Below are 25,585 nucleotides of genomic sequence, written 5' to 3' on the forward strand. Positions count from 1 at the left end.
GGGTAACCTAAGGAGACCGGCACTCGTTAGCAGGGCTGAAGTGATCGGCGTCGATGATAGGGAGACGGGGCAACAATGCAACCCCTCATGGTTAGTGGAAGGATGGAAGGATGACAGTCTCACAGTCATGGGCACACAGGGAGGCAAGGCAAGTGAAACATACATGATGACCATAACAATAGGTAGGTAGACCTTGGGACATAAATCTGGCAATGAATTGTAAGCCGCTTAAACCTCCTTTATGACCCCCAGACGTCGCTCAAGAAGGCGAATGGGAATGTTGTGCTTCGGAGGGGGAAGTTCATTCTCGATGAACCAATTGAGGATTAATCTTGCCCATAACACAGACATAGATGCAAGGTTCTCATGAGTTGCCAATACATATACTTTGCGAATCTTCACCGTTAACGTTGTCCAATATCGGTTCGGATCAATGAGTACCGAGCCAGCCAGGCCGGGACGCCGGACGGCCCCGGACCGGCCCCACCTTCTTCTTTCAGAGCTAGGATGAGATGTTACTGGCTGGCTGGGCGGAATGTGTGGTTGGGTCGGATGTTGTTCCTATATTCTCATCAGCATTGAACACTATGGCAGAGTGCAGTGCTTGGGGGCGTCAAAAGAAGTTTTCTCGATAATGTGGTTGAGATTCTCTCCGGTTGTTTTCAGGTGTTCGAACTGTAGCAATGGAATGCAACACAAAAAGCCAAAAAGCAAGAAAAAAAATGAACTGACTTGTTCAACGAACAAATGCGCCAGCCGCGAATCGAACGCGGGGCCCATCGATGGCAACGATGGATTTTACCACTAAACCACTGGCGCTTTTTGTGATTGATAGTTGTTAAGTTGTGGAATATGTATTCTTGAACCTGAGCTTGATCGTACCAGTGGAAAGACATCAGATGTGGAAAGTGTAAACACCCTGTCAAAATAATTCACACCTGCGGTCGTGCATAATCCACGAAATTCCGCCTCTTTCTCTTTTTCGTTTTGATTGATGTGAGCATCAAACTTGCCCTGTGTGAGCAGGTCATGTCAAATGGGGAAGGGGGGAGGCTTTGGCTCTTTCCAATACCAAGCGACGTTAGACAGGACCTTCCCCCGGGGATGAAGCATGCTGCCACTGTGGAGGACAAGCGATGATAATCAAATGCGTCACAGAATATTTATGGGAGCCCCAGGCATTGAACATAAGGTATCTTCACGGTCATGGACCCTCAAACTATCAATAATAGAATATCCCAATTTGAAGCACGTGAATTATATCAATCATGGCGCAACACACAATCGAATGTCATCTTCAGCTGGTGTGGTTGGAGCTAGAGAACCGTTATCAGCACTATCAAGGCTCCGCTAGCAGTTTCAGCCTAGCGGCTTGGCTGGCCAAGATGAGGGGGAAGGTGTCGAGCAAGGGTTGTCATGAGTGTTTTTCCTCGAGGACGATGGAGCACGAGGAGCACACGACAAAAAGTCACAACCACCAAAAACCCTGAAAAGCTGTCATTCCAGGCAGGGTCAGCCTTGGAGATCGTTGGAACACCGGCTCCCCTCTGCTCCCCTCGCTAGCGACTGCAGATCTCGAGAAATTGGAGACCCAAGGGTATCCCGCTTTCTTGGTTTAGCCCTCCTTCACCCAGCAGTTAGCAGCACGTCCCACTCGCTGCCACCCACCACACCACGGCCACCACCTCCAAACATCCAATATCCAAGTTTGGTCGAGAGACAGACATCAGGATTCAACTCCCATTCGATCCCACTTGCTTCACGGGAGAAGCTGCTATTGTGTAGCATCCAACAGTTATACCGCATCATCGAACATTTCATTGAATCACATCCGGCCAAATTCCCGTCCCGAACGACCGAAGCTTCGAACCGACCGACCGACACGGCCACGGACCAACCGATCGACTCGATTGACCGGCACACCAACCATACCTCGTCTTCATACCTGCTACCTACGCGAAACAGGCTCTGTGAAAGACGAAAACACCATCGCGACCTGTTGCAAGACAAACTCCGGCTGGTAGTCTGCAGAAGGTCTTTTTAGAAGTCGACTCTATTAAACACCGTCAACCAACCAACCCCGCGACGTCAAGGCCTTGGCCACACAGTGCTCCGTGTCTTGCCTGCTTGTCACTCCTTGCTCGTTGTGTCACTTTCGGGTACACAAACTGGCCTTGGTTGCATCATCGACCACATCCAAGGAAGCCTCCCCGTCACCGCGATTGTTCACCGACCTCTTCGACGTTCTCAACCCCGACGCGCCCTCTTATCTTCAACTCAACACTTGATAGTCGGTTTCGGCAGCGGGCGGACAACCATCGCCCGCCGCAACCATGTGGCTCATTAGCGCCTCGACGAGCGCAATCTTTTTGCTGAGCATCGTTCTTCTAATACCCATCGCCTTCGACGTTGGCGGTCGCGATGCCGGCCTCGCCTACTCGCTATCCCTCTTCATCTTCTACCTTATCTACAGCACCAGCAAGCTCCTGACACCCGAGAGGTCACGAGTCCGCTGGTTCTTCACTAGCAGTGTCGGCTTGTCACAATGGATCGTCATTCCAGCCCTTCTCATCTGGTCTCTGAATAGGTTCTCAGTGGATGCTGAGAACGCCGGCTGGGTATCGCGCACCTTCTCTGCTGTCACTGCGGATCACAAGCCCAGCACTTGGGGCGAATACTTCTTTGGCCAGCATGGATTTGTCGAGAATGTCGCTTTGGGAGCTTGGGACAAGACACTGAGCTACTCGAGCCCTGTTTTCCAACTGCTGGAGGGTTTCTGCACCCTACTAGTCATCCAGACTGCTGGGCGGGTTGCGAGGTGGCTCGTTACCCGCGGTGGAGGCGACACATGGATGGTAAGTGGCTGGCTTTGATTCTGTTTTCTCACAAACCATGTTGCTGACCTCTTTCCAGATTTTCCTTCTTGCCTTTTCTGGCTCCATCATCTCCAGTGCCGTTTACTTCCTCTGGAGAGTTGCGCGTTTCCCCGAAATCAACACCATCGACGCCACCCTCATTGGCGCTACAATGACCTCGGCCGTATTTCTGGGAGCCTATGGAATTGGTAGCGGGCGCGGCAACGCCGTGGAGTCATCTCTCCTCTTCGCCTACATTGTTCTCTGCGTCTATCAGATCTTCACCGACTATCAGCCGTCTGCCGAAGCTATTGCTGCCGCCGAGCAAGCGGCCTCGCTTCAGCCCGATTTCCCGCCTCTGCCCCCAATCATCATGGCATCATATTCAACGTTGATGCACGTCCTCAGCAGTCTGCCCGAGGTTTTCAATACTTCTTTCCAGTTCCTCTACGCCGCATTCCAAACTATTACACCGAGCGTCATCATCTCGCTAACCTACCGGATCATCGTCTTCTACTGCGCCACTCGCATCATTCCGGCTGTTCGGGAGCTTGGCGCCAGAGCTCTCATGGACGAACCAAGCTTGCTGGAAGAGACCGACGGGGCTAACCGCCTTGTAGGCTTCCTCAGCTGGTTCTCTCCTTCGATCCTCATTGCCGTATATACGAGCTTATTGCTACAACATTTCAGCGTATCCAACAATGGCGACGATATCGGGTGGACTCTGCGGGCCGGTGACGCCGGTGGAAACCCGTGGCGTTGGGTCAATGTCGCTGCTACCATGGGACTCTACGCTGTCGAGCTTTATCTCGGAGAGAGGAATGAAGGCATGCACTGGAGGGCGGACTGAACAATTCTAAGAGTGTGCTTTAGTACTAGCTACTACAGGCGCAATTCAACAGCAGTTTGTGTCGATCATCGACATAAGGACTAGTCGGTGGCCAAAGAAGGTCACCTGAGAACAATCACCCAAGTCAACATCGTCTGTTGAGAGGCTCGTGCACCTCAAACCAACAACAATCTAAGGACGAACGTAGGGTGTGGGGAAGTGGCATGAGGAAGAAAGAAGATATGATACCCATGGGTTAAGGAAGAAGAAGGAGAGAGAGGGAGAACAGAAAGTGGATTGCGTCCGTTGGCGGCGCGGAAAGAATAGGAGGCAGAAAGACAGACAGAAAGACAGACAAGCAGACAGCAGCAGCACATACAAGGGTAAGAGAAACTTGACCAGGTATAGGCACGACAGCCGCCGGTCATGTCATCTATGGAGAGGGTGTAGCAAAAACAGCTATTTGTTTAGCTAGCAGCAGCAAACCCAGTAGCAAGTTTTTTTATATGAATATTTCTTCACGTTCAAAGCCTGCTTACTTAAGCTCCTATATTGTCCCTGCGGATGCTACACGCCATACAACATCCGTATACGCGCGACCGGCAACTTGAGAGGTGCGGGAATGGGAACCCTCACGAGCTCCAGAGGAAGAGGAGCAAGAATTAAAACCGAGTTTTATCGTTTCAGATGTGAAGAGAGAGAGTGTGTGTGTGTGTGACAAAGAAAAAAGGGATAAACAAGACAAAAGGAAAAGGACAGGACAGAAAAAGAGAGGACAGTCAGTATCTGCATTAGAATGAGGTATCGGCTATGGCGGTACCCACAAGAAGGTTTTTCAGTCGTCTGTACTATTCATTCAAGCAAAACTTCTTCTCTAGACTAAGAGCTTCTGTCGTGTATTAGCAGTGGAATATTTTACTTGCTTGGGTGCTGTTTTTGCAGGATTCAGTTCGTAGACTTCAACCGAGAAATGGGGATGGAAAACAAAATAAGCTCAAAAGCTTCGAGCTGCACATATGAGTAGGTGCCTATCTTTGAAGTGGTTCCGTGAAGCATGTCATCCGATAGATATCACAATCAACTCACTGACTTGACCATAAGCTTGTTACCATATGTAACTTTAAACATTGTTAGAATTGTTACAACTACCATGCTACATTATACTCTCTACCTTTTAAAGTAGAGTCCTTCTTCACCCAAGAGGATTCGACCTTGCCCTAATCTCCCTAATCACCTCCCTCGTCCGCGGATTATCCTCAAAGCTAAGATTGACCAAATCCACCACCTCGTCCGCAGAGAAGTACAAGCTCAGCTCGCTCTCCAGCCACAGATACCTTACGTCCTTGAGGTTGCTCTGCAGAACTTCCGACAGGTACTTGAGACGCAACCACGAGCCCGCGTACTGCGCCGTTGTGGGGACTTCAGTTTCTGGAGAAGCAGCAGCAGTAGCATTGGAGTCTGTGGCAAAGCGGCTCGGGAGGAATAAATCGTCTAAGCTCGTGACGGTACCAATGTGGTTGGCAATGTTGTAAGCCTCGTCCTGGCCGATACCTGGCAGATCCATGACGTCGCCAATGATCTTGTTGGCCACGGCGTCGACGAGCGAGCCGACGGCTTGTTGCCAGGCTGAGCGTGAGAGTATGGATTCCCAGGCGATGGCGAGGGAGCGCACGCGGGCAACGGCGGCGGAGACGCATGATTCGGTGTCGTCTTGTTGGATGAGGTTTTGTTCGCCTGGTGATTTTGAAGGTTGTGTTAGTGATAGGTAAACAGTGAGGTTTTGAGTAGAGGAGACGTTATGGTTAGGAGTGGATGAAACCTACCCCCTAGTAGATCCCTGAGCACGGTCTTTTGGATGCTCATCTCGTTGCTATAAGCGCGGTTTGCGAAGCTTTGCATGGACTTGATATCGTTATCCAGTCTCAGCATGGTTTGCGCCCGTGTGCTGATATTGTCCCTCTTCACCCACTCCTCGGCGAACTCGGCTAGCCGCTCCGACAGGTAGGTGGCATCGTTGTAGAGAAACCTCCGACATAATTAGCATCTCAACGTCGCGTGCCGAAAAGGGTTCTGCACTCACATGTTTCCGCCAACATCTGGAGCGTAGTAGTGGGGGGCAACAGCACGGAACATAGCTAGCGCAAGAGTGGGAAGACTGAAGAGTCCGGCGGCAGCAGCAGCAACAGGGCTGTTGGCATAGTCGCCCTGTGTTAATGCTGCTCCGTCTTCAGCGAGAGATGCTATCAAATCCAGAACAGGCTGTGGCAGGGATGAGATGCTGTAGGTCTCCTTGAAAGTCAACTCCCGTGTCTGTGGTTTTGACGAAGACGATGGAGCGGCCGGTGCTGGCTCAGGTACAGTATCGCCGTTCTGAGCTTCATCGCCCCAACCCCAGGCCTCGGTAGGATCATCATCATCCTCCTGCTTTTGCTTCTTCTGCTGAGGTTCCTCCGACCTCTCTGGTTCAGAGTCTTCCTCACCCCAGCCCCAGGCATCAGCCGCATCATCAATAGCGTCAGCGGATGGTTCAGTGACCGATATTTTCGCAACCGGCTTACTGGTCTGTTGCCCGCCAGTTTCTTGCTCGCCATCGGATCCCCACGCATCCCAGCCACCATCGTCTTCGGTAACCGTGGCTCCATTGGCGGCCAACTGCTGGCCCTCCGACTTTGAAACCACCTGTTTTTCTACCCTTTCGACCTGCTTTGATGTGCCCAGTCCCTGAGATAATTGCCTCCTTATTTGGCCCAACGCAGCTTCTCTTCGTTTCGACAGCCATACTCTAGGTGCACTTTCGGTCCACTCTTGTAGTTCGTTGATATGTGACAGCCCCAGCGCTTTAAGAGTGGTGCAGAAGCCCTTTGTCGTCGTTATTGTCGCTTGAAATCTATCCATTTCCTCCAGCGAGGATGGAACAGCCAGGTCGAGCCAGGTTTTGGTGATGGTTGGGATAAGGCCTGGTAGTAAGACAGTTGAGATGGTCTCAACCAGGTCTGGCGGCAGCTTTTCGACCAGGAAGGCAAATACCTGTTCTAAATCTCGGAACACAGCCTCAATGGACTTATCGGATGTTCCTCCTAACTCCAAGGTGTTTTCATTAATCATGATACTGGGCAAACGTTCTTGCTTGATGTCGAGCCTGGGGGTAAGAATGGCCTTGTCGACATCGTGCCATAGCTGGGCTGCGCGCTGATCAACTTCATGGTATGCCTTGAGGCCAATGACGGCATCAGATAAGCTCATGGGTTCGTCTACGATGGGTCAGATCTTGCATGCCAACAGTCTGCAGAGATTTCGGCTTACCCTGCTTCGTGGCGCTGATTGACACCTTGTGACCTTCGATACCAACGTGTATTAGAGCATTCCACACATGATCAAATACTTGATGGACGTCCGACTTGAGCTCAAAGGCTCTGATATCAAGGAGTTTGATAGCACGGCAAGATTTGTTGACGGGTACAGCATCGAGCTCTTTCCATGATCCTAATGGCAGAGTTAACAACTGGCTCAGCCACTTCCTAGCAACAGTGTAACTCACGTTCGAGAAGATGTAGAGCATCGAGAATACGGCGTTCGTCCCGGGCTTGCTCAACTTGGTCGAGTATTTGGTTAACCGCCTTGATTCCCTTCAAAGCGTTTCTCAGCTGTGTGTTGTAGTCCAACTCGCGGGCAAGAAAAGCAGCTCTTGCTTCGGCTTCCTCAATGGCCTTCCCTGACGCCTGTGGTGCTTCCGACTGTTTCAGGATATTGTTCGCTAGAGCCTTTGACCGAATAATGTCATCTTGGACCGATTGGGCGTTCGTTTTCCATGTTTGGACATCGTCGGCGGTTTCTTCGTTGATGGTGTGTATCTCGGCCTACAAACAAGCGCAAAGCCTCAGCAACGGGTTTACAGGCGTGGCTCGAGAAGTGACGGTTGGTACCTGGAGCTTGGCCTTTGCACTGGCGAGTGCTTCAATGGCTGCTGGGAGCGCATCTGAGTCTACCGTTAAGGAGGATACCGACTCTTCAGGAAATGCTCCCTCGACAGAGAAGTCTACAAGGGCCTGAGCAATCTGCCCAGCCGGCGAGATTGGCGTCGCGACGGCCATGCTGGCCTGATATGTTGTTTGTTTAGGCGTGGATATGTGGTTCGAGGTTGGAATTGCAACTCGAGAGGCAGCGGAGCTGAGTCCGGTCGACTGCCTAGAAGTTTCGTGGTGTCATATGCGGACTAGATAGGTACTGCTGCTGAGGTGTCGCAGTTGTCGCGGACTTTGTTGGTTGGTGTTGACAAGCAAGTTGCGGCCAGCTTGGCTGTCGATAAGTTGAATCAATGGATGGCATTGATGACACCCGCTGACAGCACCCCCTGTACGTTACTGCCAAGACTTGTTTTAGGGGAGATCATGTGGGGCGTGCTTGATGCGGCACCAATCGGGGCCGGGCTGGCCGTCAAGGGACCTGAGAGCTTCCTCCGGCCGCTGGGACGGAAGGCGAGAGCTGACGGGAGCTTCGGGCAGCTACCGCTATGAGGTTCCAGTGCTGGTTGTCCACGGCGCCGTGTAACTACAGTTGGAGTTAGCGCCGGATGCCCCTCAGTTTCTGTTGTCGTTGAGGTCGTGGCAACCTGAACCGGGCAGAAGTTCTTATAAACTTCCATCTCTGTTTCATAAACCTCCATCCTGAAGGAGCTAACTACTGATCGTCCTATCTACCTATATCAACTATTCCAGTTCACGCATGTGAACTTGGAGTAGGTACGCTGACGGGAGGTGAGTTTCAATGTGTATTTCCATTGGTGCCTTACCTCTACCGGAGCTTTTCCCACGGGGTCCTTCTGCCTCTGTGCTCCTCCGCCCCTCATTCCTTCCTGCTCATCACCAGAGGAACCCGCATCCAGGCCAGTCTCAAGGAGGGGCAAGCTTTCTTTTGGTGGACTTCCTTTCCTGTCAACAACACGGACCGCAATCTGATAACTTTTCCTTTTCTACTATACAAAAAGGTCCATCATCCTGCGTCAACAATTCATACGTCGACTCCAGGCTGCCCAACCGGCATTATCCAGAACAGCCACGCCTTTCTGGTCTTACTCGATCTGCAACACATTCAAGGCAGTCTGGCAAACATCTCCATTCAGACAGTTGCACCGGTAAGAGAGTCCAGTCTTCAGTTGTCAGCAGCCAGTCTCGAATCGCGGAATGTACCTACAAACCAATATCTTGCCAGCCTTCCTCCATTTCCTCTCAAAAACCCTTTTCGATTCTCCCTTCCTCAAGAATCCTGTTCTGTTTCATCATACATCCCTCCTGCCCCAAGGACTTATGGCAAGATGCTATCCTTCACACGCTCAGTCATGCTCTTTGGGGCTTTAGCAGCGGGGAGTGTAGTTGCACACACAGCCAACTCACGGGTTAACCATGGTGCCTTCTGTGATATTCCCACCTTGATCCTTCCATACAACTCCTGGTACCTCCTCCCTTTTCATCATGGTCGAGTATGAGGAGAAGGGAGACTCAGCTATATAAACCCCGCAAACGCCGTGGGGATCCCCAAGCTGTTACTTTTCAAGAGTCTATCGAACAGTAGCATTATCACTTGCAAACATGGCATCATCTTGGAGACTGACAGTGGCATTTCTACTGTTATGGTTCATCTCTCATTGCTCATGGGCTAATCCTTTTCCCAGTAATATCCAGGGTTCTTTGCCAACAATCAGCAGCAACATGTCGACAGCACCAAGGTTCCGCAAGGTGCAGACCTTCGAGACCGACTATGCCCCGACGACAATCACCCAGTATGTCTCAGAACGTACTGGCATGCAGGTCATTGTAGCGGATCGCAAGGGTCCCAAAATCCACGGCTACTTCACCCTCGCTACCGAAATCTTTGATGACTCCGGTGCCCCTCACACTCTCGAGCATCTGGTCTTCATGGGCTCCAAGAACTACCAGTACAAGGGTCTCTTGGACAAGCTAGCTGGACGTGCCTACTCTGGTACAAATGCCTGGACTGCCGTGGATCATACCGCTTATACGCTTGAGACGGCTGGTTGGGACGGCTTCGCTCAGATTTTGCCCGTCTATCTTGAGCATGTCATTCTTCCTACTCTCACCGACGATGCGTGCGTGACCGAAGTCCACCATATCGACGGCGAGGGCAACGATGCGGGTGTGGTGTACTCCGAAATGCAGGCCATCCAATATTCGAGCCAGGAGCTTATGGACTTGAGGGCCCGCCGGTTGCTGTACCCCGAAAACGTTGGCTTTCGCTACGAAACGGGTGGTATGATGGATGCCCTCAGAGTCTTGACGCCAGACCGCATCCGCGAGTTCCACAAGGTCATGTATCAACCTCAAAACCTGGCTGTCATCATTGTCGGCGAGGCGAACCATGAGAATCTTTTGGACATCTTGGACAAGTTTGAGGAGAGCATCAAGGACGACATCCCCCCTCCTGACCCCAACTTCAAGCGCCCATTTGTCGACTCTCCTCAGCCGCCTCCCCTAAAGGAAACTGTTGTCGAGACGGTTGAGTTTCCTGAGGAGGATGAGTCCACTGGCGAGATCGCGGTGGCCTTCTTCGGCCCCAGCTGCGTTGATCAGGTGCAGGCCACAGCTCTCAACATCCTATTGACATACCTCTGCGGGTCCTCCGTGTCTGTAATCGAAAACACCATTGTTGAGAAGGAGGAATTGGCCAGCTCAGTTTCCTTCTGGTGGGATACTCGCCCCAACTCTGTTATCTGGTTTCAGCCAACCGGTGTCGCCACCGAGAAACTTGCCTTTGTCGAGGAGCGTTTGATCTCGCTTCTGAAGGAAGTCGCATCCAAGCCATTTGATATGGAGTACATGAAGGAGTGCATCTCGCGCGAGTTGCGTCAAATCAAGTACCACGCTGAAGGATCGGAGCAGTTCTACTCCAGCAATATCATCACCGATTACCTGTTTGGAAAGCGTGACGGCTCTACTCTGAGGGAACTTCAGACTTTGGGCGAGTACGATGTCATTGCTAGCTGGGAGGAGCAGCAATGGCGTGACTTCCTCAAGAAGTGGATTTCGGACGCACCTCATGTTTCCATCTTGGGTAAGCCCTCGAGGGAACTCGCCAAAAAGCTGAAGAAGACCGAAAAGGAGCGTCTCGCCAAGAGGAGGGCAGAGTTGGGAGAGGATGGCCTTAAGAAGCTGAAGGAGAAGGTTGAGAAGGCCAAGCAAAACAACGAGAAGCCTATCCCTTCGGAGGTGCTCGATCAGTGGCCGGTTCCCGACACATCCTCCATCCACTTCATCGAGTCGTTGACAGCAAGAAGCGGCAAGGCCCGCAGCCTCGGTACTACCGATAACTCGACTCAAAAGATCATTGACGGGGCACCCCAAGGTGCTAAGCCTCTGTTCATCCAGTTCGAGGACGTTCCTACCAACTTTGTACACCTTACTTTGCACGTTGGAACATCGGCGACGCCCAACAGGCTTAAGCCGCTCCTCCCTCTATTTGCTGACAACTTCTTCAACTCGCCAGTCATGCGCGATGGCAAACGTATGGAGTTTGAGGATGTTGTTAAGCAACTCGAAAAGGATACGATTAGCTACCACCTGAACAGTGCTTCGCGCATTGGCGATAACGAAGGCATGGCTCTGCAGTTCCAGGTGGATCTCGACAAGTACACGACCATGATTAGTTGGCTTCGCACACTGATGTTTGACATCGTGTTCGATCCCGTCCGTCTTAAGGCCGCTGTCGTCAAGGCTCTTGCCGATATTCCGGAGGCGAAGAGAGACGGCAGAGTCATGTCTCGCGAAGTTGATCAATCTATCCATCTGCTGCCCGAGTCCTACTCTGTCGCTAAGCGGACCCTCGTCAAGGCGGTTTACTACCGTCGCCTGAAGAAGCTTCTCGAGAAGGAACCCGAGACCGTCGTTTCCTGGTTCGAGGAACTCCGCAAGAGTCTCTTCACCTTCGAGAACCTTCGTGTCCTCGTCACCGCTCACGTTGAGAAGCTCCCCAACCCCATTGCGGCCTGGGACAGCTTCACCGAGATCCCCGATCTCGACACCTCCAAGGATCTCCTGCCTGTTGTCCGCCCGCATACGATGCTGAGTGACGAGGGCAAGGCCCCCGGTTCCTTCGGTAGCGTCATTATCCCAATGACCACGCTCGAGTCCTCCTACAGTGTCAGCACCGCCAGTGGCATCAAGTCGTACTCGGATCCTCGCTTGCCCGCCTACCTTGTCGCTGTCTCCTATCTCGAGACCACCGAGGGTCCCTTGTGGAACGCCGTCCGCGGCAACGGTCTCGCCTACGGCGTTCACTTTGGCCGCGAGTCCGACTCGGGCTATATCCAGTTCCACGTGTACCGGTCACCCGACGCCACCAAGGCCATCGAGGCCAGCAGGAACACGGTGGCTAAGATTGCTTCCGGCGAGGAACCGTTGGACAAGCACTTGGTTGAGGGCGCCATCAGCGGTCTCGTGCTAGCTGTCGCGGACGAGCAGGCTACCATGACGGCGGCGGCGCAGCAGAACTTTGTCAGCAACGTCATCCGCGGCCAGGAACCTGGTTGGAACAAGAAGCTTTTGGCGCGCATCCGCGAGGTGACGGGCGATCAGATTCGTGAGGCTCTGAGTGAGATTGTCTTGCCTGTCTTTGAGCCGGGCAAGAGTAACGTTGTGATTACTTGTGCTCCTGCTCTTGAGGAGGTGAGTTTGCCCCTGATCTCATGTAATTCCATCATGCGAGACACTAACGGTTATACTTTACAGAGCATGGTCAAGAACCTTGAGGCCATTGGCTACAAGACTCAAGTCCAACCTCTTACGCACTTCTACGATGACTACGGCTTGAAGGCCGACGAGGACGAGGAGGAAGAAGAGGAGGAGGACGATGAGGATGATGACCACCATCACCACCATCACGGCTGCGGAAGCGAGTGCGAGAGCGAGGGCGAGTGCGGAAGCGACTGTGACTCGGATGAAGAGATGTCGGACTAAGTGTCTTGATCTATGTCATCCAGTAGGCTAGACTTGCATCTTGTCCTCCGGATATAGAACTGTATTTTACTAGAAGCATTGAACCTTGTCAGAAGAATTACCAAGTATGGACACTTGGGACAAAGCGTACTACATATATCGATACTTCATCTTCACTTCTCTATTCAGTTCTCTCTTCCCTTAGCTCTTCAATCGTCATTTTCCTTCTCTCTTCGTTTTTCTCCTCACTTGTCTCCCCATTTCTTCCTTTTTACATCACCTATCTCAGGGAGTGTAGCATAATCGAGTATGATCATTAGGATATAGGCCGGCCGTCCTGTGGAGAAGCCGACAGTCTCGAAACAAATTTCATGGTGAAACTTCCCAATGCCACCAACCAACGTCGATCGCATGTTCTTTCTATTTACCGATCTACTTTATGATATATAAGATATATTAGTTTCAGGTCATCATTCCGTCGTTATATATATATAGTATGTACCCCTTCCCCTCTCCTTCTCATCTATATCGCTCACAACTTCTTTTCTAACACAAAAGTGAAGTGTTGAAAGTATATGCGCCGCTTTCCTCTTCTTGTTCTTTCTATATCCCCGGTCCTTCCTGCCGTTCCAGTCTCATTTATCGTCGTCAAACATCTTGTTTGTGATATTCTATCCCATCATTGAAAATGCACATTCAGGCAACCCACCGCATCATATGGTCAATCATGCCTCAACACTTCCCACAGTCCCCGTCCCATCCCCACCGCCCCCTTCCGCCTGCGCCAACAACCTCTTCCGCCAATTATTACACACCTCCTCGAACCCACCCACCACCTCACCACAGACGTGTGCGCACTCGCGATTCCGCAACCTCTCGCTCCAGTTGCCCCTGTTCAGCCATCGCTCGCCCTGTTCCCTCAATTCTTCCTCGCGCTTGAGCTCCGCTACAAGCTCGCGCGCGCTCTTCAGCCTTCTTGTTGCTGTCGTCGTAGTTTGTCTAGACATGTGCAGCGTATCGGACAGGTAGTTGAGTGTTTGGACTAGGTCCGTGGTGATGGTATGTAGCGAGGCGAGCTGGGCGAACGCGGCCGTTGAGGGTCGCGGCATGCTCGAGCCGAGGCTGACCAGCATGGGTAGGAGTTCGTCAATCGCCTCGGCATCTGGCGCGGGCGAGAGCGGGGAGAGCAACGGGAAGGTGAGCGAGTGTAGTTGTCGGGTTTGGTGAGTTAGGTGGGTTGTTAGGGCGGAGTGGGCGGTTATTAATCTGTTTGGAAAAGGGGTGTTAGTTATGGTGGCTCTTTGCTAGGTAAGGATAGAGAGGGTTGAGAACGAACCTTGTAGCACCACCTTCCACGCCGGCTTGTGAACCTAGATCGCGCAGGCCCTCGGTCACTCGCTGAAATGCCCCGTCGGCTGTTGAGCCATTGTTTTCCGTGCCTCTTCGTGCAAGCGACTCGACTTCGGCCATCTTCTCCACCAATCTGGGTGACAATCCGGAGGTTTCTAGGTCTGACTCAGAACCGTATTCGCTACCGTCGTACTCACTCACCTTTCGGCGGTGGTGGTGGTGGTGACCCCTTCCGTTCGGTGAGAGTTGTGATTTTAGACTTGCGCGCTGGCGACTCCGGGGACTCGCCATGTCGACACCGCTGTCCCGTACACCTCCCCCATCCTTCGGCATGGGCGTCGGGAGCAGGTCCTCTTCTTCGCCCGCAAAATCGTTGGGTACTTCTTCGCCTTCTTGACCCTCGAAGTAGTCGTCTTCGCCGTCTGAAAAGGCATCGGCTAGCTCGTCCGCTAGGTTGCCCAGCCCACCGCCGTTGTCCATGCCTCCGTTCCCAAACATGCCAATGTCCATCGCGGGACCCACCGAGGAGTTGAAGCTGTTTCGCGAGGGCGTTAAAGGATCGTTGAACGAAGACTTGTGTGAAAGAGCGCGACCCTCTTGCGGGGAGTAGGACGCTGCCGAATCTCGGAGGTTCTCCAAAGAGGGGTACGGCGAGTGCCGTGGTGTTTGTGGTGAGGACGGCATCATGGTGGGTGAGTGTTGTAATCTGTTGGAGTATCCGAGAGCAATGTTTCCTCAGGAATTCTCTTTCCCCGCGGTTGACGAGCAAGGCGAGAAGTGTATCAGGAAAGACGAGCGGCTGGTGTCTGCTTAAAGCGGTGCGCGGCGCACGTTGTGATTGTTCGCGGATTGGGGATGCCCTCGTGAAGCGAGCCAATGAAGCGTAGTGTCCGGACGCGGGAAAATTAGTATGATTAAGGTAGATGGCTAGGAGAGGTCGGACGTATGAGACAAAAGTTCGTGAGGCGGTAGGTAGAGGGGCAGGCGCAGGTCGGTTGGTGGTGTTGAGAGGTGCAGTTGTTGGGCGGTCGGTCGGGTCTCGGTCGGTGAGAGGGGTCTGTTCGGGCTGTACTTGGGACTTTCGTGAATGCGTCGGAATCCCTTTTGTTGTCTCCAAACGTCCAGGAACAAAGCAGCTTGGCTAGAGAGACGTAAGAAGACAATTCTTGGTCTGGCCTGGAGAGTGATGAAGTGTTGAAGTGGATAAGGTGGATGGGGACTTGGAAGGATAGCGCGAGCGGTGATTCGTAGTCGTGGCCAAGGGCATTGGGCAATGTCTAGGAGTAGCTGCGAGCCTGCGAGTGATGTGACAGCGGTTCTGAGGTGGTGCAGAGTGATGGTCCTGGAATTTCGTCTTGGAGGATTTCAACAGTTTGACCATCAAGCCTGGACTTGTCAGGGGCAAGCGACTACGGACGGGGGTACCGAGAAGGAAACATCCATCCATGGACCATGGAACAAGACGGGAAGGCGGAACTTGAAGGGTCCCATACTGCGGGCTCATGCCAGGGGCCACTGAATCGCTGGCGGGCAGATGGCTTCGCTCGGTTCCAGGAGCCTGTGCCACCTCAGGTACCGTCTGCCCCGCATTGACAACAAGGTTGTCTGGCACGCGTGGGGCACTTCTGCCCCTGGAGGTCCAAGCAGTTGGGCAGCTATCAACGTCAAAGCACAAAGCACTAATAGCTTGTAGTGTACTTTCAGCCAAAGTTTGTTAAGAGCACTAAACAACCATCTTTGTTGCTTTGTTCATCCAGTTCAAATATCTTCAACTCAAAATATCACCACAACATCGAAACGAAAGAAGTCCCCGAGACACTCAAAAAATGGCCAACTTCCGCCAATTCCGTCCAGATGACTTGAACAAGTTCTCAAAGTGCAACCTCGACCCTTTCACAGAAACATACGAGCTTGGGTTTTATTTGCAGTACCATGCAAAGTGGCCTTCGCTCTTCCAGGTCGCCGAGGATCAGCATGGCAACATAATTGGATATAGTAAGCACTCAGTATCATGTCGTATTGAGCTTGTCATATTCTCACACCCAAAACAGTCATGGGCAAACTTGAATCCTCGCCAGACTACTACAAGTTCTCAGAGCACTACCTCCCATGGCACGCCCATATCACCGCAGTCACCGTAGCGCCCGAGGCCCGTCGTCTGGGCATTGGCAAAATGCTGACGGAGCAGCTTGAGGCCGCTGCCGATGCCAACGACGCCTGGTTTGTCGATCTGTTTGTGAGGAGTACCAACCACAAGGCCATTCAGTTTTACAAGAGCATGGGCTACAGCATCTTCCGCACCGTCAAGGACTACTACGGCGACCACTCGAGCGACCCCACCAAGTCATCGGAGGATGCCTACGACATGCGCAAGCCCATGAAGAGAGACGTCAAGAAGGAGCACGTTCGGGAAAATGGCGAGAAGTTCGAGGTGGACCCGAGTGATGTGTGGTGAGGAGAGTCTTGAGGGAAAGAAGACATCGTTATTCCACTCATCTCTACCGGGGTGCGATTCAGATTGCCTGCGACTCATGAAGTGCTGCCTACATATCCACCGAGACAGAAGCGACCGATCGCTGAGGAGTCGAAGATGCTGGAGTAAATCCAACTTCTTCGAGCCAAGCTTGGGAAATGCGTAGTAACGGGACCTGGAGGTGACGTTTCAACAGCCACTGGGCCTCGTTATCTCTTTGGCCATTTGAACATTCGGCAACAGTTCGATTGGCTGCTTCGCTTGGGCTCGCCATATGTCCTATAACGTGGAAACGTGGTAGGATGGTAAGACGATTTACTCTCATCATGATACCGACGTGAGTTCCTCTGTCAAAATTCACCAACGATCAAGATCGGGATGACCAATCAATACCTCTTTGAACCGTTCCAGTCGTCACTCGAGTATTTGGAAGCTGGCGCGCTTTGTCGGCCAGTGTGTTATGGGCATTGTCATATTACTGGTGTAAAGAGAGATCATCGTTAAGCAGGAGTTTAAATGACATGGAGGCTATAACGAGATGACTAGAATTTAGAGTCGTCTATATCTCTGGTTAAGAACTCGTTGAAGCTCGGTGATAGCTGGAATACAATGGTCCAATTAACTCACCTCCATCTCAGGATGTCTCTCCGAATCCTTGTAAGCACATCGAGATATTTTCACATTCGTTCGTTCGGTTTGGAGATAACACCTAGCAAAACAGCAGTCAAAAGAAAAGGACAAACAGAGATTACATTGTTGAGAAATGTCACAAATCAATGAAGGTCGTAATTAAGTTTGCGTTCGGATGACTTCAACCCACAGGTTGAGCTTTGGATGAGTATGTGTTGGAGGTTGTCTATCTTTAGTTCTAGCCACAACACTCAGTAATCTCTGGGCGGCAATTTCCTGGATCCCACTTCCATCTTAAGACATCACAGTTTACCAGTATACCCTCTATTGCCCTGACAGCTCTCAAGTGTCCTCGTTAGACATTGGCTTGCCACGGCATCACAAGCTTTGTGACCGGGGCCACAACAAATATGGGAGGCAATCCGACCGTTCGTCGATAACCTCGGATGCCTAAGGGTGTCCCTCTTACATCCAACATAAAACAGTACGACATCGCTACTGCTGTGGCGATGGCTACCAGCTTGATTGAAAGCGACCATTAGGGCACTGCACGTCAGAAGGTTGTAGCTTCCTTGGTCTGGCTCGAGGACAACCTATGCATAAAAAGATGATCAGCAGGAAAGTTGCAAAAGCAAAAAAAAAAAAAGAAAATGGACTTACAGCTGGTAAGAATCGAACGCGCAGCGTGCACGGAAGCCGGGGGCAGAGGGGAAGGGAAGGGGAAGGGGCCGACAACCGTGAAACTTATACATATACCCAACGGGAAGGAGCTTCGCTGCGGGCTATGCAGTCGGGCGTTCTGGGCGAGGGGCCAAGTTGAATTGGAAGAGTTGGGATGGAGGGTGCGCGGGAAGGAGAAATGGAAGGTGCCAAACACGACTTGCGATGAGGACCCGAGCGGTAAATTATCGGACTAGACCGAGCATAGTATACATTCTCAACCCTCCTCTACTTTCGCCTCATCACTTATAGCTTGCTCCTGCCCCCATTCAGATACGCTTGTCCCAGCTTCAACTGCTCAACCGCGTCCTGCACCATCTCCTCGACGATCTCCCCAGCCGGCTGCACCTTCTTCACCAACCCAGCCACCTGGCCCATCAGATGCGGCGGGTCAATCTCGTTTCCCTGATCCATATCCCACTCGATGGGCACGATTCCCTTGCCCGTCAGCTCCGCGATCTTCTGCGGCTGCGCGTGCCACTTGGCGATATACTCGTTCGTCTTCATCCTTAGCGGCCTGCCACTGAGCACCAGCGTCCGCTCGGTACCCTGAAACCCGCACGTCACCACTGCGTCCTTGTGCTGCTCGCTGCAGCTCGCCTCCTTGCTAGCCACGAACCTCGTGCCGACCCAGACGCCCACCGCCCCCTGCATCAAACTACTCGCCAGCCCTCTGCCGTCCGCGATACCACCGGCCGCCACCACCAGCGCCGGGTGATCAGTGGTCCCCAATAACTTGTTCAGCATCGCGGGCTTGAACGTCCTCGCCACGTCCACCACACTCGGGATCAACACGCTGTTAGCCACATCACCCGTGTGCCCACCGCCTTCGCCTCCCTGGGCGCACACCATGTCAACACCTAATTCCAGCGCCTTGACGGCGTGCTTGGGGTGGCCGACCATGTTCATGACTAAGATGCCGTTGGCGTGAAGCTTGTCGATGATGCGCTTGGGCGGCACGCCCACGGCCGACACGAACAGCCTAGCGCCGCTCTCGATGGTGATGTCGATCAGCTCGTCCAGCTTGCCGCCTGTGTAGTCGTGGTTGGTCTTGCGGGCGGAGCCGCCGATCTGCGGGAGCGCCAGGTCGACGCCGAAGGGCAGGTCCGGGGAAGTGAAGTTGGCTTTCATCTCGGCGATGATGGAGCGCAGCTGGTCGGGCGTGTACATGAAGCCGCCGATGACGCCGAGGCCGCCGGCGTTGGAAACGGCCGCGGCGAGGGGACCGCCGGAGACGCGGGCCATGCCGGCGAGGATGATGGGGTGCTTGATCCCGAGGAGAGTGGTGAGGGGGGTTGTGATTGGCCCTGTGGCCGCGGTGGTTGATGGTGCCATGGTTAATTTGTGAGTTCGAGAATAGTCGATGTGTAAGTGATTAGATATATGCGAACGGATATGGGTAAGGAGAGGTAAGATCGTGAGTGTTGTCCGTCATACAGTAGCTGGTAAGGTGTCATACAAAAGCAGTTCACTCGGAGAGAAAGTACACGTAAGGGAAGGAAGCTCAACAAAGACAAAGAGGAGGGAGAGAGCTTGATATCAACACAGCTGTCAGGTCGATCTAAGACGTTCTTGTTCAGCTACAAAGGATATCAGTTAACTCCGGGCGCGAAGAATTGGGATGAACAGCAAGATCTGGCATGAACCTCCACTGACGTCTCTCAATAACGTCGCATCGTGGTTCCCGTGGAGGAATGATGGAGTCCGGGGTAGACGGGGGTAGGTCTTGGGATGCGGGGAAGCCGAGGCACCCTTTGCCAATCCGCACCCCTGGATTGTGAATGGTTGACATGCTGACATGTTCATCATTGCACTTCTTTGAACTCCAGGCCCCGCGTTTGAAAGCGTCGCCACAGGCTTTCAGATGCTAAAGATGCCGATGAACCCGCCCATTATTCTCATCAAAACTTCTTGACACTTTGTCACTTGGATCTCGACGGAGAGTTCTCTCATAACCAGGCAGCTGCTCAAGGCCGATCCAGGTAGCTTGTCTACGATGATCGCCTTAGCTAGAGTTCTCATTCAGTAGGACAACAACACAGAAGCTTCCAAGGCGAAACCAAAACTCGGACGAAGCTTTATTATAACCTCATAGCCGAGTACTCCAAAAGGACCCCGACTCCGGCCTATAGATTGCTGTGAACGGTTCCCTCTTTCGCGTCTCTTAACTTAGGTGTTTAGAACACCCTCATGTTTCTATCAGCTCCGCCTGAACCAAAACTCCATCTTTCCATCAAACCACCATTATAGTCATATGGGGACCCTGTACCGCAAACTCCTTCGTTGTTTTTAGTTCATAATACGTCGTTATTGTAACCTCTATCCCGTTATAAAGCGCCCCAGAGTTCGTGTGTGCCGGACTCAGATTATTGGGCTTGGCCTTTCATCCAAAATGAGGCAGCCTTGCCGGTATGAACTCGAGCGATGTGTTATCCCCTTCTAGTTTTGCCGTCGTGCTCTCCTTCACGCCTCCATTATGGCTCGACTTGGCCACAATAGCGTCGTTGCTCTTGACCTCGGTAAAAGCTGGGGGTTTCGTCTCCCTCACTTCCTCCTCAGGGCTCTCGCTTGTGTCATCGCTTTGTGTTCTGTTCATGTGCTGTGTCGGTTCGTCGGGAGTCAATCCGTGGCTATCTTCTGTTTGCTTTGGTTTCAGCTCCGGTTCTGGTTCCGGCTTCGGTCCTGGCTCTGGCTTGGAAGAAGCCTTCTCTTGTTTGCGCAATCCACGCTGTGCGGCCAGGCGAGACGCGGCCTGTCTCTTGCGTTCAATCTCCTCGTACTCTTCCCTCTCGGCCTGTTCTTCCTCTCGCTGCAAATCCTCGAGCGATGGAGTGGGCAGGGCATCCTCTGAACTCGAAGTTGGGAAAATAGTGGTGTCATCGATATGGTAGGCCGAATAGGTTGACGCTATCGTAGTCCTGGACACTGATCGCGATATGCCTGACTCCCTGTCTCCATTCGCTGGCCGTTTCCCCTTGGTGCTTCTCGTCCTGTTGCTGCTTCCGTCGTCCACGCGGCCAAGGGCAACTGCAAATTCGTCGTCTAACGGTACCGCATCCTCATCGCCCTCTCCATCACTGGGAAAAATGTCGTTTCTAGATCGATACGAACTCGATGATGTGCCCTCTGATTCGCCAGTATTACTGCGCGGCCTCAACTGCGGCGATTCCCTGACGTGTTCTGCGTGGATCCGAGTATGTTCATCCTCCTCGGAGCTTGTCCCCAACAGCGGCTCATTCTCATCTCTTTGCCGGCGTCCTCCCTGTTGTTGTTGTTGTCCAGGCACAAGCGTACCGGGGTGATCTCGCAAGTTCGCCGCCGAAGGTTTGTACCTCAGTGTACCACCGAAAAAGGGCAGCCGCAAAAACCCCAGCGGTGCCGTCCTCGGAATGACAGTCGGATCGTCTTCGGGCAGCGAAGGCTTCCTCCTCGGTCCTCCTCTTGTCCCATAGCTCATCCCTCTCTTTCGCCTCGGCTGATCCACCACGTCTCCCGTGCCACCGGCCGCGTGTCTCCGATCGTTTCCTGTCCCCGCCAGTAAGCGATCCCAGTCCTCGCCGCCCCAGCCGCTGAAAAGCCCTCCTCCCCCTCCCCCTCCACCGCCACTGCTGGCGGGCCCTTGATCCACAGCAAAATCATCGTCCCAGTCGTCGTAAAAGTCAAACATATACTCGGCCCTTGTCCGGTGGGCTCCACGGTCTCGCTCGCGCGCGCGTCGGGCACGCTCTTCACGGTCCCCGAGACATAGGCTCGTGCAGCTGTCGATGGAGTCGGCGAGAGATGAAAAGCAAGGGGTGATATATTGGTGCTGGAAGGTCCAGATGCCGGCGGCGGCATTCTCGGTTACCGCCTCGGCGTTGTGGGAGATCTGGTTCCAGCGCTGCCGTAGACGGGGATCTTGGATGAATGCCATCGTGCACAGTACGTGTGGATGTGCTCGATCGCCCAGGACAGACCGTAGCTGTGTTGTGTAAAAGGATGAAAGTCAATTTTCGGTTCCGTGTTTAATATGTTATTGGGTGCCGAAGACGGAAGCTAAGGTCGCAATCAGATGCGCGGTCCGCGGCCCGCACCTAAACTGGGCTGGGAGATGATAAAGAGTCTGAGAGTTTAAAGAGACGGTATCTTGTAGGTCGATTCATCCGAGGAGACGGTTCAATGGGTGGACGAATTGAAATGTCAAATCTTGCTGGAATGTGTATTCGTCTGTATGGGGTCCGGCGACTGGATTTGTAAAGTCAATCTGTCGCGTTCGGCACAGCCCGCTAGCGTAAGAGGGCAATAACAGAAAGGTTGGTGTCTTCGTCAACAATCCGCCTTTTGCGAGTTCTTGGAGACGCCTGTGCTGGTAAACTAATAAGTGAATAGAGAGTTGAAGTAGGTATTCAGGATCACAAGCAATCCCAATGTTTCAGGTCTTTCCGTGCTATTGCCGCCTTTTGGATGGTGGTTGTGCTATCCCATGTTCGGCCTTTTAGCCCGTATCAAATTGGTGTGCGTATGATGCAGCTGAACTCGCCGGGTAGAAACAACCTCGACCAGATACCGGTACGGTAAATTCCGCAATCAGTCGGGGGGTAAACTGGGAGCCTGGTCCGTTGTCGTCGGCAAGCGCATGTCTTGCAGGAACGTCGAGGATAGACAGAAATGAGTGAGAGATGGTTGGTGTACGGAGAAATTCCCCAAAGTCCATCCTTTTGTTGCAAGCAGAAAGTCTGACACTTCTATTTCAGTAGTGGAAACTGTTAGGGCGGCATCCAGGGTTCCAGCCTTCCAACACTGTAAGTTGCAGCCGTACTCTAACATGGAAACAAATGCCCAGGGGAAAGTGGGGCGCTACTGCCGATAGGTATGCGGGGTTGGTGAAGCCAAGTGGACGGGAATGGTCCGTACGGAAACCGATATTGATTGGCACACAGGCACGTTCATCGGACTGCAACAGCTCAAGTATCCATGAAATCATCGAAGCTCAATTTTGGGCCATCAAGTACCGCGACTCTCCCGTAACAGCTGTATTTCTTCATTGGTGAATACTACGCAAATACGGTAATGTTGTTACGTATTCATGGCAGTCGATACGTCCTGGATGAACTGATAGGTTGAGATAGTCCACTAAGTATATCGACAGCCAAGTCGTAACCTCAATGTTTGCCTACATACCCTTTGACCCGAGCCGTTCTCGAGGGACCGACATCTAGCAAAGTTGATAGGCGCCATTAGCGGTAAGGGCGGCCTTGGTGGCAACGGGGGCAGGAGCGGGAGCAGGAGGGGGCGGCCGCTCGGGCCCGTACGGCTGGGGTTGATGATGCTGCTGCATCTGCTGCTCATCCTCAGTTTCATCGTCGTACTCATCACCCTCGTCACTCACTTCCTCATCTCCTTCTTCGTCGTACTCGTCTTCGTACTCGCTCTCGTCCCCCTCAAGCTCTCCTTCACCTTCCGCATAGCCCGTTTCAACCGCGCCAGCCAGCCCTTGCGGGATCCCCCGGCCCTGCTGCTGCATCTGTTTAATGATGCCATTCAGCTTCTCGCACTTTTTCTTGAGGTCCTCGATCTCGGCCAAGTACTTGTTCCGCTCCTCCGCCATCTTGAGGATGTTGCCATTCACCTGCTCGTGCTTTCTCTTGAGGTTCTCGTTTTCCCTCTCGAGGCGTTTCGTCTTCTTAGACATGTCCTCCATTTCCTTGCGGAATGTAAGAAACAAGTCGTTGCTATTGTTCAACGTGTCCTCAACCTAGCCAAGCTGTCAGCCTTCTTCATCCCCACTCCATCTTGGTGCCATCATCGGCTAGTACGGACCTGCTTGAACTTGTCCACGTAGACATTGAGTTGTTGTCTCAGCTCCGTCTCCGTCTTTGAGAAGGTCTGCACCTGGGCGTTCAGCTGCCTTGATCGCGCCAATTCGGCCTCGTAGTTCTTCTTTTCACGCTCGAACCTAGCGAGGTTGTATTGGACTTCGAGCTCCTTGGTCCGCATTTGCGCATGGAAGTGGAGTTCCCTCAGCTCGTACTGTTCAATCAGAGACTTGAACCGCTGGCGAAAGCTGGTGACAGTGAGCAAGTGTGACTTGAGAACCAAACAAGAGATAGGGCCGTTACTGACAATTCATCCATTTCCATGTCCACTACTTGCTTGCGCGGATTGTCCTTTTCTTCCTGATAGTCGTCCATTCGACGAAGAAGAGCAGAGTACCTCTCATCCCACGAGTTCTGACTTCGAACCTGCGTATCCGATAATGTCTTGTTCTCGTTCTAGGTACAAGAGTTTGTCAGTGCCCTGAACGCTACTTTACCACACCTGTGATTCCATACCTTGAGCTTGTTATTCTCTTTTTGCAGCTCACGGCAGAGCTTCTCAAGCTTCTCCTTCAGCGATGTTGTCTTGTTGAGTTCATTGCGGCTGTTGTCCTTGTCCTTCTGTAGCTGGTCACCTCGTTTCTTGTTTTTGATGCTCTCGCGTTCGAGCCTTTTCATCTCAGCCAGCAAGTCCGCACATCGTTTGGTCAAATGATCGATCTTTTGGAGGTCGTTCATCCGCGAGGTCTGGCTGTGTAGCTCCCTGCTAGCTTTCTTAACCTCTCGTTCTGCGCATGGCTTGCTGTCAGCGCCTTCTCTTTCATCCGATGTCCAAGAGAGCCCGTTTTGGAAAAGCCCCTCTATACTTTTCATCCCCTACGTCCCGATCGAGACAGGAGGGTGGTCTGAAGACATGCAGCAAAGGTTGACTGAGGAGGTTCGGTCAACGACTGTCGAGTGTTTCTGAGCCTTTCGCCCCCCCTTATCGATCCCAACACATCCGTCATTGCCCTCCAAGCACCCAGCAAGGAGTAAGGACAAACACGCACCTATTTCGGCCTCCTGGTCCTTTTCGCCAGCGGCATCTTGCTCAAGTTGTGTGATCCTGGCAGCAATAAGCTTGCTAGCCTCGTTCGGCTCGGGTGCCTTCTTCGGTTTGCCCTTTTTGCCCGCCATGTTTGCGGGGGGCGCAGGAGCCGGCCGGGTCTCATGGGCATGATTCGGGTGGCTATTCGTGACAGGAGGGGGGTCGACCGGATGGTTTGCGGATCCATTGCTCATGGGTGTCGCAGGTCGAGGGCCGGATGTCGCAGTGGCCGGAGGATTGGCGCTTGACATTGTCGAGGGACTGGCCTTGATGACGGAAACAGGCTTGTGGTCGGCAGTAACCACTCCGACTGGCAATGTCAACAGATTATAAGTTGCAAAAGGCTTGCGTGTGCACTACAGCGGTGCGTTTCTGCTAGCCTTGCCGCTTTGCCGTCGTCGTCAGTGTATAGTGATGTTGTGCGCGCACAATAGAGAAACTGTATGTGCTGTTGTATGGAAGTTGGTCGTTGCGTATTCGGGCGGCCGGGGCGGCGGCAGTCGTCGAGATGGCTGCGGAAGACTTTGATGTTTGGGAAAGGACGACCAGATCGCTATGGCGTCGGTTAATCTGACGGAGCGCGCGAATTGGATGACAGGTTCCGCTGCGTTTCAACAGGCAGGTACCTGCTCTCGGGCTTCGGGGGCCCAGCACGGACTATAAAACTGAAATCCAGTGCTCCCGCCTTCCTTTTCATGGTCGCTACTTCCCACTTCCCACACGTGAAGGTACTTGTTGGCTACTATGGATATTACCTGTACTGTATTGAGATTACATTGTGAAAGAGGAGGAATGTCTGGCAGTAAAAGGCAGGTACTCTTTGGCTGTTATCCACCTTTACTCCTGACTGTTTTATTAAGAACCAGATGATTGAAGCCCTCGAGGAGCCAAACCGCGTTTT

General features: G+C 52.7%; 8 protein-coding genes and 1 non-coding gene across 9 annotated transcripts; 3 read left to right on the forward strand and 6 right to left on the reverse strand.

Annotated features, from left to right (window-relative positions):
* Positions 1–748: 748 nt before the first annotated feature.
* On the reverse strand, positions 749–819 carry SMAC4_13246. Its single transcript has one exon. It is a non-coding gene; the product is annotated as a tRNA-Gly (tRNA).
* Positions 820–2,067: 1,248 nt separating this feature from the next.
* Positions 2,068–4,214, forward strand: SMAC4_03976 (uncharacterized protein). The gene is made up of 2 exons (XM_003348082.2): positions 2,068–2,855; positions 2,914–4,214. The coding sequence occupies exons 1-2, from the start codon at positions 2,334–2,336 to the stop codon at positions 3,703–3,705; spliced, it is 1,314 nt and encodes a 437-aa protein (XP_003348130.1). The 5' UTR covers positions 2,068–2,333; the 3' UTR covers positions 3,706–4,214.
* A 576-nt stretch (positions 4,215–4,790) lies between these two features.
* Positions 4,791–7,982, reverse strand: SMAC4_03975 (uncharacterized protein). The gene is made up of 6 exons (XM_066090029.1): positions 7,608–7,982; positions 7,223–7,541; positions 6,988–7,167; positions 5,765–6,935; positions 5,508–5,710; positions 4,791–5,418 (listed from the first exon to the last, which is right to left on the reverse strand). Exons 1-6 carry the CDS (start codon positions 7,773–7,775, stop codon positions 4,877–4,879), a joined length of 2,583 nt encoding a protein of 860 aa, XP_065946112.1. The 5' UTR covers positions 7,776–7,982; the 3' UTR covers positions 4,791–4,876.
* A 199-nt stretch (positions 7,983–8,181) lies between these two features.
* Positions 8,182–12,982, forward strand: SMAC4_03974 (uncharacterized protein). The gene is made up of 4 exons (XM_003348080.3): positions 8,182–8,438; positions 8,669–8,815; positions 9,353–12,359; positions 12,423–12,982. The coding sequence occupies exons 3-4, from the start codon at positions 9,390–9,392 to the stop codon at positions 12,648–12,650; spliced, it is 3,198 nt and encodes a 1,065-aa protein (XP_003348128.3). The 5' UTR covers positions 8,182–8,438; positions 8,669–8,815; positions 9,353–9,389; the 3' UTR covers positions 12,651–12,982.
* A 106-nt stretch (positions 12,983–13,088) lies between these two features.
* Positions 13,089–15,366, reverse strand: SMAC4_03973 (uncharacterized protein). Its single transcript, XM_003348079.2, has 2 exons — positions 13,966–15,366; positions 13,089–13,895 (listed from the first exon to the last, which is right to left on the reverse strand). Exons 1-2 carry the CDS (start codon positions 14,664–14,666, stop codon positions 13,355–13,357), a joined length of 1,242 nt encoding a protein of 413 aa, XP_003348127.1. The 5' UTR covers positions 14,667–15,366; the 3' UTR covers positions 13,089–13,354.
* Positions 15,367–15,719: 353 nt separating this feature from the next.
* On the forward strand, positions 15,720–17,134 carry SMAC4_03972 (uncharacterized protein). Its single transcript, XM_003348078.2, has 2 exons — positions 15,720–15,974; positions 16,031–17,134. Exons 1-2 carry the CDS (start codon positions 15,806–15,808, stop codon positions 16,432–16,434), a joined length of 573 nt encoding a protein of 190 aa, XP_003348126.2. The 5' UTR covers positions 15,720–15,805; the 3' UTR covers positions 16,435–17,134.
* A 725-nt stretch (positions 17,135–17,859) lies between these two features.
* SMAC4_03971 (uncharacterized protein) lies at positions 17,860–19,492 on the reverse strand. Its single transcript, XM_003348077.2, has one exon. It carries the CDS (start codon positions 19,135–19,137, stop codon positions 18,049–18,051), a length of 1,089 nt encoding a protein of 362 aa, XP_003348125.2. The 5' UTR covers positions 19,138–19,492; the 3' UTR covers positions 17,860–18,048.
* Positions 19,493–19,765: 273 nt separating this feature from the next.
* Positions 19,766–21,766, reverse strand: SMAC4_03970 (uncharacterized protein). Its single transcript, XM_003348076.2, has one exon. It carries the CDS (start codon positions 21,713–21,715, stop codon positions 20,186–20,188), a length of 1,530 nt encoding a protein of 509 aa, XP_003348124.1. The 5' UTR covers positions 21,716–21,766; the 3' UTR covers positions 19,766–20,185.
* Positions 21,767–22,594: 828 nt separating this feature from the next.
* Positions 22,595–25,282, reverse strand: SMAC4_03969 (uncharacterized protein). Its single transcript, XM_003348075.2, has 5 exons — positions 24,647–25,282; positions 24,114–24,385; positions 23,905–24,053; positions 23,602–23,845; positions 22,595–23,536 (listed from the first exon to the last, which is right to left on the reverse strand). The coding sequence occupies exons 1-5, from the start codon at positions 24,933–24,935 to the stop codon at positions 22,997–22,999; spliced, it is 1,494 nt and encodes a 497-aa protein (XP_003348123.1). The 5' UTR covers positions 24,936–25,282; the 3' UTR covers positions 22,595–22,996.
* Positions 25,283–25,585: the final 303 nt, after the last annotated feature.

This window comes from Sordaria macrospora, chromosome 2, assembly GCF_033870435.1.
Source record: "Sordaria macrospora chromosome 2, complete sequence".
Taxonomy (NCBI): Eukaryota; Fungi; Ascomycota; class Sordariomycetes; order Sordariales; family Sordariaceae; genus Sordaria; species Sordaria macrospora.

What these genes read in the sequence shown, in the direction of transcription:
- SMAC4_03971 (XM_003348077.2), bottom strand. Translation starts at nt 19,137, where the DNA reads ATGGCACCATCAACCACCGCGGCCACAGGGCCAATCACAACCCCCCTC.
- SMAC4_03976 (XM_003348082.2), top strand. Translation starts at nt 2,334, where the DNA reads ATGTGGCTCATTAGCGCCTCGACGAGCGCAATCTTTTTGCTGAGCATC. An exon ending in GTGGAGGCGACACATGGATG is followed by an intron (nt 2,856 to 2,913) that starts GTAAGTGGCTGG and finishes ACCTCTTTCCAG; the next exon opens with ATTTTCCTTCTTGCCTTTTC.
- SMAC4_03973 (XM_003348079.2), bottom strand. Translation starts at nt 14,666, where the DNA reads ATGATGCCGTCCTCACCACAAACACCACGGCACTCGCCGTACCCCTCT. An exon ending in GTGGAAGGTGGTGCTACAAG is followed by an intron (nt 13,896 to 13,965) that starts GTTCGTTCTCAA and finishes TTTTCCAAACAG; the next exon opens with ATTAATAACCGCCCACTCCG.
- SMAC4_03974 (XM_003348080.3), top strand. Translation starts at nt 9,390, where the DNA reads ATGTCGACAGCACCAAGGTTCCGCAAGGTGCAGACCTTCGAGACCGAC. An exon ending in GTGCTCCTGCTCTTGAGGAG is followed by an intron (nt 12,360 to 12,422) that starts GTGAGTTTGCCC and finishes TATACTTTACAG; the next exon opens with AGCATGGTCAAGAACCTTGA.
- SMAC4_03970 (XM_003348076.2), bottom strand. Translation starts at nt 21,715, where the DNA reads ATGGCATTCATCCAAGATCCCCGTCTACGGCAGCGCTGGAACCAGATC.
- SMAC4_03975 (XM_066090029.1), bottom strand. Translation starts at nt 7,775, where the DNA reads ATGGCCGTCGCGACGCCAATCTCGCCGGCTGGGCAGATTGCTCAGGCC. An exon ending in GTGCAAAGGCCAAGCTCCAG is followed by an intron (nt 7,542 to 7,607) that starts GTACCAACCGTC and finishes GCTTGTTTGTAG; the next exon opens with GCCGAGATACACACCATCAA. An exon ending in CCAGATGTTGGCGGAAACAT is followed by an intron (nt 5,711 to 5,764) that starts GTGAGTGCAGAA and finishes ATTATGTCGGAG; the next exon opens with GTTTCTCTACAACGATGCCA.
- SMAC4_03969 (XM_003348075.2), bottom strand. Translation starts at nt 24,935, where the DNA reads ATGTCAAGCGCCAATCCTCCGGCCACTGCGACATCCGGCCCTCGACCT. An exon ending in GACATGGAAATGGATGAATT is followed by an intron (nt 23,846 to 23,904) that starts GTCAGTAACGGC and finishes CACTGTCACCAG; the next exon opens with CTTTCGCCAGCGGTTCAAGT. An exon ending in ACGTGGACAAGTTCAAGCAG is followed by an intron (nt 23,537 to 23,601) that starts GTCCGTACTAGC and finishes CAGCTTGGCTAG; the next exon opens with GTTGAGGACACGTTGAACAA.
- SMAC4_03972 (XM_003348078.2), top strand. Translation starts at nt 15,806, where the DNA reads ATGGCCAACTTCCGCCAATTCCGTCCAGATGACTTGAACAAGTTCTCA. An exon ending in TGGCAACATAATTGGATATA is followed by an intron (nt 15,975 to 16,030) that starts GTAAGCACTCAG and finishes CACCCAAAACAG; the next exon opens with TCATGGGCAAACTTGAATCC.